Below are 19,202 nucleotides of genomic sequence, written 5' to 3'. Positions count from 1 at the left end.
ACAGAAGCTATTATGAGGCTTTATTGTTCCATTTACCTCATGATATGCTTTTTCGGAATGGTGTAGTGAGTCTTGAGTATCAACGCAGTTTGATAAAAAGAGTTGGGAGGATCATGTGCATGTAGATTGTTTGGTGCTCCATTAAACACCTCAAGGAGCAATACTATGTCTAAAACTGAATGAACTTTGATGAGTTTAGTGTTGGTTATGTGCAGTGATATTTATTTTCCAAAGGGGATGGATGCAAATTTATTGATTTTAAGATAAGCTAATGTTTTACTTTTGACTTGATTTCATTCAGAGTGTCATTATTATTTTGTTTTCGTTTCGAAATATTCAATGTCCAGAGAGAGAGAGAGAGAGAGAGAGAGAGAGAGAGAGAGAGAGAGAGAGAGAGAGAGAGACCTCAAAATCTAGCGTAATTGATTAGAGAAGTGTAGTACCATGTTTGATATAACTGATAACATTGCTTAGGATGTATGTGGCAATGAGATCATTTTCATTTATTTATGGCGATGGACAAGATATTGAAGATATTTATCTTAATGTTTGTTATAGTATGGTTATCATTGTTTACCATAATCTATTTAACCTTCATGTCTCAATTGTAGATCCTCTCTCTTGGGAAGGACAAGCAACTGCATCCCTAATGATCGAGCTGTTAGAGTGCACATGTGTATTACGGTATAAAAACTTGCTTTTTATGTATTTATTCTATGTAATTATAAATTTGAATTTATATATGTTTTTTTGAAACAGGAAATATTTTTATTTTTTTGAACCTAGATTATTGCTAGGTTTGTATGGTCTAGATACTTACATTGAGAGCTTTGGGCTCCTTGGAATTTACAGTCTAAGATTGCAAATGATCACGGATCAGCTTCATGTACATGTAATGTTTGTAGACTATGAAAAGCCTGATAAGTTAGTTTTTTGGTGTATAGGCGTTGCGGACAATGCATAATTTCGTAATTTGCTGTTTACAAGTCTGTTCAAATGCCATTCTTCTCAAGAATTATCCACTAAATGAGTTTTGTAAGGTTTTATCTTTGCAGTATTTATTTTTTAAAAAATTTCTTTCTTTTCAGTAGCCAATGTTATTATCTTATAAATATTTTTGGGACAGATGGAGGCAAGGAGTATAGGCTTCCAAGGAGAGATAACTCGGTTGCCTGAAGATTGTTTTAAATGTTTTCCACATCAATTCTATTAGCAAGGTAAAGAGAAGTAAATTGTGTGGTTCATGTTAACTTATGAGCCAATTTATATGCAGGTCAATGATGATGGTTTTGCATGGGGCATTGATCTGCTTTTTTTTTTGTCACTCTTTTTGACATTTTCGTGTGTCAATGATAGAGGATTTTATTGGCTTTGGATTGGTTTGAGGGCTAGACTCTACCTTTTGTGTTATCCTATCATATACTCATAATGAGAGCAAGAAGGCAACTTATATGACACTATTTGTAACCTTCTTTATTTTATTCATGTTGTGGATTGGTTTTGTCACCATATGTTAAGATTGTTCTTGCTAAAGTGTTGAGAAGTTTTGTCACCAACCAGTAGACCGGGTTGGAATGCTCTCATGGATATGTATGCCAAGTTTAGTGCTTTCTTTAAAGAAAAGTAAGTGCTTGAGGAGCTCCTTTCGTAGACAAGCATGGTGTGTTGGTATATAGGTAGCCAAATTTAGTGCTTTCTTAAAGTAGACCAATGGATTTTTAGAGCTAAAATTTTTATTTGGAGCACCGGTTAGTCTGTATCTAATCTTGGTTAATGCAAGTGATAGCTCCAAACCGGTGCGACCCTCGGGTAATTATCTGTGGTGAACGCAAATCAAGCTCCGAAGGATGCGACCCTTTAGCACGAACTTGTATAGGAAGACAATGCTGCGCAGGAGAGATGAGACGTTGATGAGCACACACAAATGCATTGTTGAATTGAGCGGCACGAATGAGAGGAGCACCAGTGAAGAAGGGGAGGAAAAGGGCATCCTCAGAAACTGCTGCTGAGAGCGAGGCCAAGAGGAAGGCCATGGCGTCTCTTCCTCCTCCTCCTCCTCCTCCTCCTTCTTCTCCTGATGCCAGCAACCACAAGGGTGCCATTGCTGCTGCTGCCGATCCCCACCTGCCCCACGCCTCGCTCTTCACTATGCCCAGCCCCTGCGTTCCCCCCGATAATGACCCATCCGAGCTGGAGCACATCGGTGACTTCCTGCCCCTCGTCCCCATCGCGTCCACCTACCGCACCAAAAGCGGGTGAGCATAATTCTATCTCTTCAAAGTAGGTAGATAACCTGCAGCGCTGTTTCAGGCTTTAGATTGACTAATCTAGCTTTTAGCGAGATTGATTATCTCAGGTTTAAAGCGATTAAATAGGCTTATTCTAGGGTTTGATACGAGCTAGTGAGGCAAGTGGGGCTGATTGATTTACGCAGGATTGTGTTCTGTAAGGGGTTAGTCTGAATGTGATTATTGAGATTATCAAAAACATATAGGGTTTTTTGATGATTCTGGATAATTTGGGTTCCTGATTAATCTTGCCGCAGTGTCCCTTTGCCAGAGGGATCTCCCTTGGAAGATGGATCAAGCACCCAAAAGAGCACTATTGATCGACAAGACATGAGCCGCTTATTTGTTCACGATGATGATCGTGTGCTGCTCAAGGTTAAAACCTTTCCTTGACCTAGTTTAGGATGTTTTTTTTTTCATTTTTTGATTCCATTTCAGCAAACATCAAGCATTTGATTTTTTCATTGTTAAGGTAGTGCATTATGGGCACTCTACCTCTGTCGGAGTGGAGCTGGATGAACAATCTGACTGGACATTCAAGCCTGTTTGGTAAATGCGTGCATTCTAAACTCAGACAATTCCAATGTTATGTGTGAAAGTAATCAGAGCTTCCAAAATCAAGCTCACAAAATTGAGATTTCCAAACAGGCAGCCACTCATGTGTTGGGCTGTTGTAGATCATGCAGGACTCGCCGTGCAGGCCCTCGTGCTTGGATTTACTTCCATCCAGCCACTGTAAGTAATCATCATATAAATGTAAATGAAGAAATTACTCCGCTGATAATGTTGGTATATAAAACCAATGGGCCTGCAAAATTCTTATGATCCATGACCTGATTAGGTGCGAGCAGCCATCGTGACATGCGGAGGCCTTTGCCCAGGCCTTAATGATGTGATTAGGCAGGTAACGTACTACCAAGGAAACAGTTTTGTTGTTAATTCTTTGAAGCACAGAGGACTGCTAGCATGCAAAGCTGTCAACTAACCAAACATAAACGAAATTGCAGATTGTTTTTACGCTAGAAGTCTATGGTGTCCACGATGTGTTGGGCATTCAGTATGGGTTTCGTGGGTTTGTTGACAAAAATCTACAACCATTTCAAGTAAGTATTGATGTTCACATTGCTTCAACTTGAGCTAACTCACCCCTCTCTGATACTGACCTCTTTGTGCTTCTAACTTCTCCATATTGTAGATAATATGATGTGGACTGACCCTACATGTGTACATGTGGATGAAACCAGCTTAACAGAAAGCTTGTGCAAGGAATAAACATGCGGGGTGGGAGTTTTCTGGGCGTTTCACGTGGAATCCCCAATGTTACAGACATTGTGGACAAACTGGAGGTCCAATTTATATCAATTTTTCCTGTTAGTGTTCAAAGGTTTTTTATGCTTTTAGTCCAAACTTGGATGATGAATCTATTAATGAATCTTTTTGCAGGAATGGGACATTAATATGTTCTTCATTATAGGTGGCAATGGTTCACATGCAGCAGCCAATGCAATTTACCAAGTGGTAATTGGTTTAATCCATCAGAAATCAAATCAAACCCTTTAAGCTGAGGAGTTCATTATCTGATGTTTTTAAACAATTGGTATAGTGCCACAAGCGAAGAATGAAGATTGTCATCGTGGGAGTGCCGAAGACCATTGACAATGATATTCTTCTAGTAGAGAAAACCTTCGGATTCGACACTGCCGTTGAGGAGGCCAAGAGAGCCATTGATGCAGCTTATGTGGAGGTATTCTCATTTTCTCACATAATGTTCAAATCAATATGAATAACATAGCAGTTAAGGTACTTAACATAAGAGTTGAAGTACGTAACATAACAGTTGAGGTGTAACTGTTATGATGATGTGAGTGGAATTTTCAATCGCAGAAGATGCCATCTTCTAACACCTAGCTAATAGTGTTTTGGGTATGACTTAAGACTTCTAGAAGGTGCTGATTCCTTGATTGTCCTAAAGCAAGAGCTTTAGTTTATAGGTTCTTAACACACAGGTTTCTCTCGCATGGAACAGGCAAGTAGTGCATATAATGGCATTGGTGTTGTGAAGCTCATGGGTAGACAAAGCGGATTCATTGCGATGCATGCAACCCTGGCAAGTGGTCAAGTAGATGCAGTTCTCATACCCGAGGTAATTATTTAGTATTAGTTAAAGAGTCAACTGAAAAAGAGGATGCATATTTTCATTTGTGATGAGAGAGAGAGAGAGAGAGAGAGAGAGAGAGAGAGAGAGAGTGAGAGATTGCAGTGAACTAATGTCTAAACATATAAACATAACCTTACAAATAAACTTTAGAACAAAATCTTTAACTAAATAATCAATTGACATGGATAATGAAAGGTCACAATGCAGAGAGAGAGAGAGAGGTTGTCTAAACATATAAACATAACCTTAAAAATAAAATTTAGAACAAAATCTTTAACTAAATAATCAATTGACATGGATAATGAAAAGTTACGGTGCCTTTCATGTAACTATCACGCCCAATGGCAGGTTGATGTACATATGAGGGCCTTTGGTCAATAATAAGCTAACCTATTCTTCATGTATTTTGTCTTTTGTACAGAGATTGTGTAATTTTAGAATACATAATGTGTCTGCGATATAGCTTGTTGCTCTACATGGTATTATCTTTGTAATGAGAAACAGAGATATAGCTTGTTTCTCTACATGGTATCCTTGTAAAGAGAAACAGAGAACAGTACAAAACCACCTTCCGCCTTCCCAATTTTTTTGTTGATCCATGTGTTTTGTTGTTACGGATAACAGATCATGGCCCCTGTCCCTGTGCCATTGTTGGCACCGCTCTTGCTGCTCTAATCGTGCACCCTTCGTTGTGCTCATACAGAGTAGACAAGCTAGGCAATTACTTGGTTTGGCATGTGCATATGGAAATTCTCCTATGCTGGGCCAACCTCTGGCCACCAATCATAGATGGTACCAAAATAAAACCCGCTGCTGCTGATGTTGCCCCTTCGGCTCTTTCGCAATGAAAGATCTCTTTGCAAGAATGGAGATTGTTTTGAACCTAGGGGGCATACAAGTTCAAACGATTAGAACATTAACCACATTCAAATTAGTCTGGGATCACTTGAAATCAATGTATGAGCATATAGATGTAGCCTCTCAAATGGTTTTAAAAAGATTACTTTGACAATGTCAGAGTCACAATCTGCCACCTCCTTGATGTTTTGACCACGCTACTTGACAATACGTCAATTGCAGGCCTAGATATCCTGGGCCCCTTGCAAGAACGCTACTACTGGCAGCACTCTCTCTACATGGCGCCACACAAACATTCTTGCAAATCTTAATATGTCAGTCCTCCTGACTGGCCGCATCCTTCAACAGGATGTCATGTGTACCTCAGTAAACACACAAACCCACCCAGTCATTTTTTTTTCTCCAGTAAATTGATTCTTCTATTAGTTACTGAAAGAAAGAGCAAACACAGGTTGTAGGCCCAAAGCACAAACTGTAGAAGGATGGAAACAATTGATTATTGCTGAAAATGACCACGAGGGAAGCCCGTAGGTGCTTACAAGCATAAAAGACTGTCTCAGCCAATGACCTCCAGCAGATATGCAAGAATGAGATGAAAACTGAGGGGAAGGGTGAGCACCCTTATATATCCCTCCTGAGAGTTGGTCGGCCAGCTGCAGAGCAGCAGAGCAGGCCCACAGCTGTTCTGTAGCATAAAAATGCTATAAAAAGCTTAAAAATGGTAGAAAAATCCCAAATAATATGTGCTAAAATATGCAAATGTAGGGTCTCATAAAATGACCAATACAAGCGTGAAAAGGGTGTATGAAGATCCTTTGGAGATGATATATATTCCAACAACTACTGAGCAAAACAACAATAATGGCTAAGTTCAAACTCAGCTCCATAAAGGGGAGCGAAAGTCAAGAAATTGAAAAGGAGAAGGATGCTCTTCTCCTCCGGTGGGCCGCTGTGGGAGGAGAAGGCTAGGGCACGGGGGAAGGGGGGGGGACCACACATGTGGTTAATAGTGCCAAGTGGGCTCACCAGCACTGTTAGTGAGAAAGGGACCGTGACGCCAAATCCGTAGGTAACGGTGCTTCTGCATATGGTTGGAGCCACCTTGAAGCTTCTCCCATTGCGGAGGGTATGAATGATATCGAGCGAGATGCTCTGGATGGGGGTGAGGGTGCCCTTGATGGCCTCGCTACAAGCGAGCTCTCCAAATGTGCCACGCAACAATATTGCTGTAAATCTCCCATCTCTAGCTGGAGCCGGGAGTCCAATGATCGTTGGATGAAACTGGAATTGACACTACATAAATATAGCGATGAGAGACTTGCAAGGCAAGTCTCCCACCCTCATATGCCATGGTGGCCTCGGTCTTAAGGGACCAAGCTACTGGGCCCCAAGTAATTATGCTAGGCAGGGATGGTGAAAATGCGGAGACTCTCTTGCCAAACCTGCTGAGCCTTCGGGTAGTCCCAAAGGTAGTGACACTGGGACTCTTGGGGATGGCCACACCTCCAACAACCTGTTGGCCTACCTCTAGTGACTAGCCAAGTGCCAACCGCCAAGCTTCGATGCGCTAGCTGCCATAGAAAGAGTGATCTTTCGTGGCCGAAAATTATCCCACAACCTCTTACAAAAATCTGAGAGAAACTGAGGGAGGCCCTAAGATTGCCAGTGCCCGATTGTTGTTGGAGTGTCTGCAATCTCTGGCATCTAAATACTGTGGCGGCGAGCCGTGTAGTGTAAGCAAAGAAAAGGGTGCTGGGAGCCTCCTCGTTGTCATAGGGATCATGCCGTGTCCACTCCCTCAGGTCCCATTGGAGTTGCGCTCGTCCCTCTCAAAGATTGCCAGTTCCCGACCGCTATTGGAACTTGGAGTGTCCTCGATCTCTGGCATGTAAATATTGCGGCGGCGAGCCGTGCACTATAAGCAACGAAAAGGGTGCTGGGAGCCTCCTCGCTATCATAGGGATCATGTTGTGTCCACTCCCTCCGGTCCCACTAGAGTCGCGGTCGTCCCTCCCAAATCCATAACCGTCAGAATCTCTCTCTGGCCGCTTGGCCGGAGGAGGGTCTATGTTCCACTCATGTGCATGAAAACCAATCACCCTCACCCTCTACAAGGTGCAGCCATTGAGATTGCATGCTAAATAATTAATCAACATAGATAATAAAAAGGCACATTGCCTCCTTGTAACCGTTACGCCCAACAGCACGTTGATGTACATATGAGGACCTTTGGCCAATAATAAAGTAATCTGGTCTTTCTATTCTGTTTCTTGTACAGGGATTATGTAATTTCAGAACACATACTGTCTGGTTTCTCTTTTTGGGGGGTGGTGGGGTTGTAAACAAAAGCAGCCTCAAGAATGATATTTCTACGATGCAGGTTCCTTTTGAGATTGAAGGCAAATATGGAGTGTTGCAATACATGAGAAAGAGAATTGAGAAAAATGGGTCGTGTGTGGTCGTTATTGCTGAGGGTGCTGGCCAGGTGAGTTCTGATCTTGCGATCCACTATACACATCTAGCTCCATATAATTAATTACAAGCAATCTTGTAAATACAAACAAACGTGTATCTGATGCAAAATTTAATCCCCTCTCTAACCAAATTCGGATTTTGTGACTGGAAGGCATTCCTTGAGAAAACAGGGAGCTTGGATGCATCCGGAAACCCTGTCCTGACTGATGTTGGCAAGTGGTTTGTTACTCAGGTTGTTTTGGCTTACCTTCTTGTGTCGAGGGGTTTTTATTATTGTTGTATACTTCTCAAAATGTTTTCGACGGGTTATTATTCAACAATTCATTTCAGGTTAAGGACTACTTCAAACAGAATGGCATGCCTGCGGATGTCAAGTACATCGATCCTACGTACATGATTCGAGCAAGGCCTTGTAACGCTGCAGATCACATCCTTTGCACTGTGCTTGGCCAAAATGCAGTAAGCTTAAACCCTTGAAGGCATTTATGTAAGCTTTTTAAACTTAAACTTATAAGCTAATGTGCATTTTACAGGTCCATGGAGCATTTGCAGGATACTCAAACATCACTGTTGGCCTTGTTAGCACACATTATTGCTATTTGCCCATCCCTGAAGTGATTAAGCAAGCACGCAAAGTGGATCCAAATAGTAATATGTGGCACCGTTGCGTGACGTCCACTGGTCAGCCAGATTTTGCACCACCTCCCCCAGACCCTTCGCCCATCAAATTTCCACTAAGTAAAAGAAGAGCTAGTAGCATTATGCAAGCACTTAATAACCCCCCACCCCATTCTTAAATAGACTACAATCAAAACATCGTAGACAGATTTCTGTACCTTTGTTTTGCCACCCATATATATTTAGCATTGCTCAAGTATCCAAGAAGTGTGTGTACATAGCCATACAACACACCATAAGGTTTTCAATTAAAGAATCAAACCTACCTCTCGCCAAAAAAACCTCTCCAAGTTGTAATGACGAATGCTGCACGTCAAACTGACAAGCAAATTAGAGTGTTAAAAGCATAAAAATAAAAGAACAGACCAACATATGTCCTCTCTTATTATATATATTCCCTAAAAATAAAAGAGCAGACAACATATGTAGTAACAGTGGAAATCCTAAAACAAATTCCTAAAAATATTCACTTCCAAAAATTTTGACAGCTAAATTTTCTAAATTTCACAAAAAAGTCAATAATTTATTAGCTTAAGAAAGCTTTACATAAGCTTTTTAAATATTATAGACATGACATTGTAATCATGGTAAATAACCATAATACCTCAAATGAAAAGTAGCCAAGAATCTTATATTATCCACTTTTTCATCCAGATTAACCACACTAAAAGAATCTTACATCCACTAAAAGCAAGAAAGAATCAAACTTTCAACGCAATCGTTCAAGGAGTGTACAATTTGCCTTGTGCACCGTTGTGATAAGTGTTGATGTACTTATTTTTAGAGAAATATGTTCTTCATTTTTTTTTGGTTAACAAAAAAAGTGTCATAATACCAACGAGTGCTAGCTCATCTAGTAGAGCATTGGTCTCTACTCCCAAGGTCTTGTGTTCAAGTCTTGGGGGCCTCGTTAGGTACCTACCCTTGATGGGTTGATTATAAGCATGTACGATGGGTTCGCCAGCCCTCATCCCGGCGGGGCCGCCTCCATCTCACAGAGGCTGGGGGTGTGTGTTTCTAAAAATTTCCTCTACCTTCGAAAAAAAAAGGTGTCATAAAATAAAAAAACAAACAATATTTTAAATGAACGATGCATAGTACTCGGTACTATCAAAACAAGTAGTTTGGTGAAACAAGTAGTTTGGTGAGGGTTATTTAATCAATGTATATTTCTTAAAAAAACAACCTCATGTGTTGGTGTTCAACCAACTTACTATTGGATTATGAAACCAAGAATAAGGATTATGAGTAAATTATCTTATTTAACTTCTCAATGATGTGGAGCTTGTTACACTTGTTCAACTAGCTAGTTGGTTGTTGAATGAATGTAAAAGTTATATTAAAAGGTACACACTAGTTAGTCTTTATTTGCCAAAGAATGCATGTCACCATGTCATTTAAATTTTACATGGAATAACTAGATTCCTTGCTATCTCCTCGTTTTCACATCACCTTCTTGGTGGCCCAAAGTTAAGACTCTATCTTTTCTCTCACCAACTGGCCCAAGTTTATAAATCCATCTCTCATTCTATCCATAAATCCTTCTCTCTTGAAATGTGTAAGAAAATCCTGCTTCAGCCTTCAACTCCTTTAAATTGCCAAATCTTCCCATCATTTTGACTTTCATACCTGGAATCCCGCACCTTTCAAGGTGGCAATACTTGAGGGTTTTGGCATTATTGGCTAATGCTACGAGGAACTCTACTACATGAAGACTGGGGTCTTCATTATACTCCCCTTTGGAAATTGGACAATGTTTATAGGTGGTGGTCATTCACTCACATGTCTAGAACCTATCTCTGCTGGTTGGGATAGCACCTATGGGTGCTCCTTTGGTTTGCCTTGTAAGGGAACAATGAAGGGTCGGGTTCTTTTTTGCACCTTCTTCCCTTTCCTCGGTAGCCGCGCGCGGTGGCTGACCTTATCCTTTCTCTCTGCTTCTTATGAATTTTTGCAATCTTTCATGGGGTTACGCTTCCTTTTGCATCGTCTTCATGTCCACACTAGGTGCTTGTCTAGGTCCTCTACTAGTTAGATTTGTGTTTTCCCAATGCTTGTAAAGTCCCTCTTGGTGTCTCGCCAAAACCCTACTTCCATACCTCTAGTTTAAAATAAAAAAAGAAATGGCAGTTCGTGGCCTTGGTTCTCTCCAATACCCTAAGCGCAACAAGTGCCAAAATGGAATATTTTGAACTCTCTTTAGTAAATAAACCCCCACCCCCCCGGGGCGTAAGTAGCTAATTGGATAGCTAACATGTCTCGTACTTACGATTCTCCTTGTCACTTCTGCTCTCCTCCTGATTTGTCTCTAAGGAAGTAGAGGCTTGATCTTCTTCTCTTTTCAATTCTTTTCTTGTCGTCCCAATGAAAACACTTTCACACTATTAGCCACCTCTTCTCTACTATCAATCTTTTAGCTTCAAGAGGTATATCGTAATCCACACTCTAGTTCCATTCAAGAGGTATCTCTTTTGGATTCAAGAGATATCTCATCAATCCACACTCTAGTTCCATTCAAGCATATTGAAAGAGAGTAGGGACTTGCCACTTTCTCTTAGAGATAAGCTACAAATTATGGTGCCAAGAAATTTCGTTTAATCAAAGTTACTCTTTTGAAGTGGAATAGTTGAGTGGGTGAGTTGAAGAGGAATGAAAATGAATATGTCAAGCACTATGAGAATCTTTTTTTTCATTTAAGGAATTCTGAAAAGGTTTGATGGTTTCAAAATATTACAATGATGTCTTTGCACAATTGTTATCTTAAAGAATATGTATTAAGACTAATTAATAAGTATTGGAACTAGAGTCAGCCCAATGAGTTGGATGAGGGTCACGAGGAAGTTTGCACTCATTGTGGAAAGAGGTGAGTTTTTTTTTTTGAAATTGTGTCCATGCAGGTTCTTATGCTAGGTGTTACCCCCTTGGTCTCGGTAACAGAATTCCGAGACCCCAGTGGAGGCAACCCACACATGCCAAGAGGTTGTAGAACCGAGGATAGGTGGGACAGGGTCTCACTAGTGGTATCAGAGAAAACCCTGGTTATAATGTTATTTCTTGGAAAAAGAATGATGAGGCTAAGAATATTGATTGTTAATCTTTCATGAATCATGGATAGAAGACCAAAGTCCTCTACAATGAGTTGATGACTAACTTGTAAGCAAGGAGGGACCATATCCACATTTCTCGATGGATCTTAGAACATGAAGCTGAGATATTTGGGGATAATGGGTGGGCTGGTTGGAACCCTATATGGGACAACTAGTACCAGCTCTATGTTGTTAAGATCCCCATATGGGACATAAATAATGTCTATAATATTACTATTTGTTATGAACTAGAAGAGGTTGGCCTTGTAGAGACTACTATTGTAGACATTGACAAGGCCTCGAAAAATGGTATCTTTTATAGAGAAATTGGGTTGTCTAGACTACGATTGGGTTGTAGATTACTATTGGGCTATAGACATTGACAATGCCTCGAAAAACGATGTCTTTTGTGGAGAAATTTCCGAGCTTAGATATAGCTTCTCACCGCCCATAAGATAATTATTCTTGAGATGATTAGGATGTTACAAGATCTTAGGGATTTCTATAATTTTTTTTGAATATAAACAAGATTTCTAAGCTGTTTGAGTGATGTAAATTATGAGATCTCAATGATTTCTAGAAAAACTTGGGAAGGGAATTCTTATATATAAATTAGCTGTCTAAGTTTTTTTGAGTGATGTATATGTAAATGCTTTACATACATAAAGCTTTTACTTGAGAGCAGCTATCCTTGAAAGGCTACTAGACTAGCTAAAGCCTTTTTTGCGCTTTTTATTTTAGAATCATGCCTCGCTAAGCTAGTGGAGGTGTCCAAGGTATTGTACATGATGACCTCCATCGAGATCTCTTGTGTGGTGCTGCCCAACCCGGGACATTCTCGGGTGAAGTCTCCAACATAGGAGAGACCTTGGGGGCAACAAGTGGATTGACTCCATGAAAGATTATTTTGCCATGGCTAGCTACAATGAAAATAGCAAAGTCATGGGTTGCTTAAAGCTGTGTGGAACTGGCTAATACATGGTGGGAATCAACATGTCAGACCTAGCTCATCAATTAGAAGAATCTTACTTGGGATCAAATAAAGGCCATTCTTAAAGAAAGGTATTGCTGTGTCAACTTTGAGTTAAAGAAGATGGATGCCTATCTTGAATGGCAAAAGAAGAGGTAGACCTCTAGATGTGTATCATTTAGAGTTTATTCAACTCTCAAAGTATACACCTCCCATCTCTAAGGCACACAATGATTAAGGTGGTTCATCACTAGGGCCCCCACTTAACTCTGAAATAGAAACCCTCCAACTGACCTCCATCTCAGAGGCAGTACTCCGGGCTAAGGCAAAAGAAGAAGCCATGTAGAGCCAAGTTAGGCTTGGTGCAAGTTAACCCTTAGTCTTACACTTTGACTAGAAAGTGTCCACTTCTTGCTCCTAGGAGTGGACAATCGGATGCTGGCCAAGGTTTAAGGCCCCTCGGTTTGAGATACAAAATACCCCTCCCTCCTTTACAAATACTTCTCCAAAACTTTTTCGAAGGGCCAAGATGTTATAAGTGTTTTGATAAGAATCACAAGGCGCATGAGTTGAATTTGCCTCCCCCTCCTTCTATTCATTGATGTATGGCCCTTTCATTCAACTCTCACCTCAACCCCCAAAACAATTGGGCTAGCACGAGTGTAGCTTGTGCAATCAATTTGGAAGATTAAGTAGAAGAAGAGGTCCACGTTCATGTACCCATGTTCATGCAGTCGTGGAATCTCGAGAGCTAAATCGACAATATTCCATCATTTAGATTCCGTCCACCACCCTTAAGTATCCATGTTCTTGTACCCATGTTCATGTAGTCGTGGAATCTCAAGGGCCGAATAGACAATATTCCGTCATTGAGATTCCGTCTACCTGAAGGGTATACATTTCCAACTCTTTAGATTGATTCAAGAAGCTCACATTAATTTATCTCTCCTTAATATTTAAAATTTCTTGGTATTAAGGCTAGAGAAACTAAGAGGTTATTAAAGGTAGAAATGGCCAATGGGATGTTTGGAGTTCAGAGACATATGAGACTTCATTTCTCCTTGATGGCCACACCACCTCTCAATCTTTCAATGTTTTTCCTTTGGAAATCTTTCATGGCATCTTAGGTCCATATGGATTGGCTTGGTAAGATTGATGCTCACATTCATTGCAAGATGGGTCATGTGCCTTTGCTAGATGCATCCTCGAGTAGAGTGTGAGGAAATGGGGTTCATGGTAAGGCCATGTTGCATGTGGTTAAAGCATCCGATCTAGTTAAAGGTGTTCAAAAAGGAATAGTCTTGTATGTTGTGAAAGTTAATAAAACTAATGAAAAGTCTCCAAAATGGGAACTTCAATGGCCTAGTGAGTATGGGGACCTACTCCCAGAGGAGCTTGCCGAATTGCCACCTTATAGGAAAGTTGATCATGCAATATAGCTAGAGCCTTGCTCTTAGCCATCAAGACCAAGACAACTCACAAGATGTCAGTCCCATAAGCAATTGAGTTGAAACCCTTCATTAATTAAGGGTTTATTCAACCTCGTGTGTTGCCTTGGGATGCACCTATTCTCTTTCAGAAGAAAAGAGATGGCACCTTAAGACTTTGCATGGATTACAGAGGCCTTAACCAATGCATCAAGAATAAATATCATATTCCTCGCATTGATGAGATTTTTTATAGGTTGCATGGTGCCAGGTACTTCACTAAGATAGACTTAAAATCAAGGTACTATCAAATTAGGATGACTCATCAAAAGACCACAAATTTAACATATTCAAGATTTGAGTGATTAACAAATAAAATACTTAACTCCAGATCCTGACTCAAAAATTGGGTGCAATCTTCCCCCCTCATGTGTGTGGCCTCTCCCCACACATGAGTATTTACATAATACTTTATTTGCAAAATAGGCCATAGCCTCTTATGCTCAAAATAGAGTGTCCATAAATTGAGGCTAGGGTTAAAGCATCATGCTTTACAAAATATTAAAGTTCAAGTCTAAGCTTTTGTTAAACCAAGGCTTTCCAAAATAAATCAAAATTTGCACAAGCTAGCACATGTATATACAAAGCTTATTTACAAAAATGTGCGCCAAGGAATAATAATGTACAAATTCTCCTCAATCTTCTGAATCCTCTTCACCTATAAAATAACCAACAATAAATTGGTAAATAAATATTTCATAAGTATACAAACCATAACCACACACAAGTTTGCCAAGCGTAAGTAACCTAGGAATCACCCTTCCATACAAACCGAAGTGTAACAAACATTGGAGGCCCCAACCATACATCAGTGTAGACCAAACATAAGTATACAAACCATAACCACACACATGTTTGCCAGGTGTAAGTAACGTAGGAATCACTCTTCCATACAAACCAAACTATAACAAACATTAGAGGCCCCAACCATACGTCAAAGTACACCAAACGTATTAATATTTATAATGGTATCACCCATGATATTAACACAATTGGCTTGATGCAAAGATAATCCAAGCGTCCCCGAATTATCTAAGAGGGTAGAATAATATTTTTAAGAGGGCTTAAAATATATTCCTATAACATTCCCTCTTGCCTCAATTGCGGGTTTGTTGAAAAGAACAGAGGATCTCAGGGAAGGCACGAAAGTATTTTTGAGGCACGCATCTTGCTTCTTCACGAGGATGATTTTGGAAAGTCACCAAGTATTTGTATATATTGATTTCAAGTATGAGTTGATGTAATCTGATGGATCAATGATAGTATCTGAAAATAAAACTTCTTGCTCACCCTCAATAAGAGGTGGTTCCTCATAAACAGGATGAGTGGAAAGTGATCCCTGTGTAGCATTATATGGTAGTGATGTGTGAACACACTTAGGACCATAGGGACACTTTTTCCCTCACTAGGAGGTTTTTTCCCCTGTGCGTATCTACACCCTCTTATCTACTCATTTTGGGGTGTGTACTTATCTTTTGTATGTGCTGGCACATATTTATTGATTCTAATCTAGTGAGTTTGTGTTCTCTCAAGCTTCTCTATCTTGTGTGTGTGCATTGTTATAACCCTAACCCTAATTCTAATAATTGGTAGAGCTAGCTTCCTTGATACTTGATCTAGTAGTCTGCCTCCCTACGACCCTGTTTTCCAGCCTCCAATTGAGATACCCTCTTAGGAGAAGAAGGTATATACTGTAGTGTGATGTATATGAAGTATACTACATTTTCGGGATCCGTGACGCGATTTGAGCGCGTTTTGAGCACGCAAGGTTTTTGCAAATGTTCTGGAGGGGCGTCATTTTGGATTGGTTCTGCTTGATTTTGGTTGTTTGGGTTGTGCAACGGCGGTAAAGATTTGGTGTGCAACAGCATCTACAGTGTCTTCAACAACATTGACCATCATACTTTCGCCCCAGTAACACTCTATTCTCTACTCTTTTGCATTTTTCATACACTTTGCACAGGTGATTCAGTCAGTTGGCAGCCATCCAAGATTACATTCAGTGAATACTGAGTAGTACTGGTAGTGTGTTGAAAGATTTTGCATTTGGTAGACAATCATGGTGGCTAGCAGTAGTGATGTATTCAACATGTTGTCTGCTGAGGAAAAACTTGATGAGACTAACTACCCATTGTGGTCCTATATGATGAGGCATGTATCGGTACTAAAGGCCTTTGGAATGTGGTCAATGGTAGAACTCGTCATGTTTCACAACTACCAATGCAACCAAGTGATGCAGGTATATCTGAAGTAGAATCTGATACAAATGTGGCTCCTCCACATGCACCACGAGTATCTCCCACTGTTGGTCAAATGAAATGAGATGGAATGACTTCAAAAAGGCATGGGATGCACTTGTTGCATTATACCAGGTGCAGAATGAAGCACGTGTTACATATTTGTGCAAACAGTTGGAGTCTGGAGCACATGAATGAGGAAGACTCAATGGACAACTTCTTGACCAAGATCAAGATTTTAAGGAGCAGCTCACTAGTGTGGATGAGATATATCCTGATAGTATATGGTGCCCACAGTTATCAATCCATTGCTGGATTTTATCAAAGTTTTTTCTCTACCCTTAGAAGGGAAATCCAAATGCCCTTACATTTGATGAGCTGGTTTCAGTACTCCTGCAAGAAGAGCAGTCTAGGCAAAATAGATATTATGTTATGCGAGTTGGTGACCAAGCTTTTGTTGCCCCAGTGAGAAAGGCAAAGGTCTTTAAAGCTTCTTCGCATGGTGGCTATAAGCCAAAATCAGAATCCTCAGGTAAGGATGCAGAGCAAGAAGGTGATAAGCCTAAAGAGAAGGGCAAGTGTCACTATTGCAGGAAACCAAGGCACTACATAAATGAGTGCAAGAAAAGGCTAGAGAAGGAGAAAAAGAAAGTATCGGGCATGGCTGTGGATGATGCATCTACACACCAAGTGTGGAGAAGAAGGAATCTGTAAGTTTTTCTCAAGATGATTGGGCATGGCTGTGGTTGATGCATCTACACACCAAGTGTAGAGAAGAAGGAATCTGTAAGTTTTTCTCAAGATGATTGGGCATGGACTATACATTATAGTTATGACCCTTCTGTTCATGATGATGTATGCATGTCAGTGGCAGAATCGGATGCTTTTTGGTACTTTGATAGTGGTGCTAGTAAGCACATTACTTCACAAAAAAATTTGTTCTCACCTCTAGAATCTATCCCAAGTGCAAGAACCATCACATGTGCAAATGGTTTCTCATATCCTGTCAAAGGAGTTGGTAGAGTTGTGCTCACACTGTTGCAGATAGGGGCACATTTACTCTTTCTAAAGTTTAATATGTGCAGGCATTAAGAAGAACTTGCTGTCGGTTTTAGCCTGTCAAGCTTGATGGTGAAATTTGGGGATGACAAATGTACAGTTCATGATAGAAATGATGGTTATTCTATCATTGTCTCAGATACCTTGTTTCATGGCCTATACAACATGGATGCATTTGAGAAGTTGCAGCATGATGCTTGCTCAGTCTCTACGACTCATGTTATGAGTGATGCAGAATTATGGCATGCACGATTTGGCCATCTGAATTATGGCAAGGCATGATATGGTGTTTGAGTTGCCAACTCTTAAGACACATCTTGTATGACTACCATTAGGTGTCTCATTGCTTTGGCAGCACATCATGGGTGGAATGTACATCAATTGGACATTAAGACTGCATTCTTGAATCATGATTTACATGAGGAGGTGTATGTATCGCAGCCTCCTGATTTTGCTGTTGTGAAAGGAGAAGAGTCTAAAGTATGCAGGTTTTGAAAAAGGCTCTTTATGGCCTTAAGCAGGCTCCTAGAGTATGGTATGAGAAGATTCATGCATAAAGAGCCTGCTTAAGGCTCCTAGAGTACTCTCTGTTGGACTGTTGCAAGAATTGTCTGCAACCATGTATGCATGAATCTTCTCATACCATACTCTAGGAGCCTTAAGCAGGCTCCTAGAGTATGGTATGAGAAGATTCATGCATAAAGAGCCTGCTTAAGGCCATAAATTGAGAAGATTCATGCATAAAGAGCCTGCTTAAGGCTCTTTATGGCCTTAAGCAGGCTCCTAGAGTATGGTATGAGAAGATTCATGCATACATGGTTGCAGACAATTCTTGCAACAGTCCAACAGAGAGTACCCTCTATGTGAAGAGGAGTAAGGACACATTTTTGGTCATCGTTCTATACGTTGATGACATGCTGCTCATGGGACCCGATATAGATCAGATTTGAGCCTTTAAGGTCGATTTGTAGTCATTGTTTGAGATGTCAGATTTGGGGCCCTTGCATTACTATTTGGGGATTCAGTTTATATGCAGCACAATAATGGCATTGTTATGTTGCAGTCTAAATATATACAGAAGCTATTGAAAAGGTTTAATCTTGAAGACTGTAAACCTGTGGCTACACCTATGGAGATAGGTACTCGACTTAGTCTTTAAGATGCACGAGACTCTTTTGATGCTAGTTTGTATTAGCAGGCTATTGGATCCCTTCTTTATGTGTGCAACACGAGGCTAGATATACAGTATGCGGTCTCACAGTTGAGTAGATTTATGCATAGCCCAGGTACAAAGCATTGGCAGGCTGTTAAGCCGGTTTTTCGCTATTACAGGGCACTCAACATTTTGGATTATTTTATCCAAAGTAGGGTGAGTCATAGATGTGTGCTTTCAGTGATTCAGATTGGGCTGGATGTTATGACACACACGAGTGTCCACTAGTGGGTTTTGCCTTCGGCCTTGGTGATTCATGTATATCATGGCTCAGCAGCACTAGAAGCAGCCTATAGTGGCCACTTCCAGCTGTGAAGCTAAGTACAGGACAACTTTCACAGCTACAGTTGAGTGTGTGTGGCTTAGACGTCTTATGGCTAATTTGGGTGTTGGACAGTTGTCCAACACTACGATTTCCATTGATATAGCCAAAGTGAATTAGCAGTTGCAAGGAACCCAGTGTTTCATGCTCGCACTAAGCACATTGAGGTGCATTACTACTATGTCAGAGAAAGACTTTCTGCAGCAGCAGAGATCAGCTTGGTCTATGTGCCTACACATGACAACATGGCTGATTTATCACAAAGGCTCTTCCTCGTGAAAAGTTCGAAGCATTTCGTAAAGATTTGGGCTTATTGCCTTTTCAGGATTGATCGGCCATACCCTGTACATGTTCACATCATCACTCCAGGG

At 40.5% G+C, this 19,202-nt stretch overlaps 1 protein-coding gene across 1 annotated transcript; it reads left to right on the top strand.

The window, feature by feature from the left end:
- Positions 1 to 1,832: 1,832 nt before the first annotated feature.
- Positions 1,833 to 8,816, top strand: PFK5 (phosphofructokinase 5). The gene is made up of 14 exons (XM_086778557.1): positions 1,833 to 2,255; positions 2,546 to 2,663; positions 2,761 to 2,837; positions 2,975 to 3,023; positions 3,130 to 3,192; positions 3,296 to 3,391; positions 3,533 to 3,634; positions 3,732 to 3,806; positions 3,892 to 4,032; positions 4,315 to 4,431; positions 7,685 to 7,789; positions 7,931 to 8,011; positions 8,110 to 8,238; positions 8,313 to 8,816. Exons 1-14 carry the CDS (start codon positions 1,951 to 1,953, stop codon positions 8,574 to 8,576), a joined length of 1,722 nt encoding a protein of 573 aa, XP_086634683.1. The 5' UTR covers positions 1,833 to 1,950; the 3' UTR covers positions 8,577 to 8,816.
- Positions 8,817 to 19,202: the final 10,386 nt, after the last annotated feature.

Source organism: Cibotium barometz, chromosome 1 (assembly GCF_041138505.1).
Source record: "Cibotium barometz isolate CiBa-2024 chromosome 1, ASM4113850v1, whole genome shotgun sequence".
Taxonomy (NCBI): domain Eukaryota; kingdom Viridiplantae; phylum Streptophyta; class Polypodiopsida; order Cyatheales; family Cibotiaceae; genus Cibotium; species Cibotium barometz.
This window is presented reverse-complemented; position numbering and strand designations above follow the sequence as displayed.

Coding starts and splice junctions, on each gene's coding strand:
- PFK5 (XM_086778557.1), top strand. CDS start 1,951: ATGAGAGGAGCACCAGTGAAGAAGGGGAGGAAAAGGGCATCCTCAGAA. Junction 2,256..2,545: donor ACCTACCGCACCAAAAGCGG/GTGAGCATAATT, acceptor ATCTTGCCGCAG/TGTCCCTTTGCCAGAGGGAT. Junction 4,033..4,314: donor TTGATGCAGCTTATGTGGAG/GTATTCTCATTT, acceptor CGCATGGAACAG/GCAAGTAGTGCATATAATGG.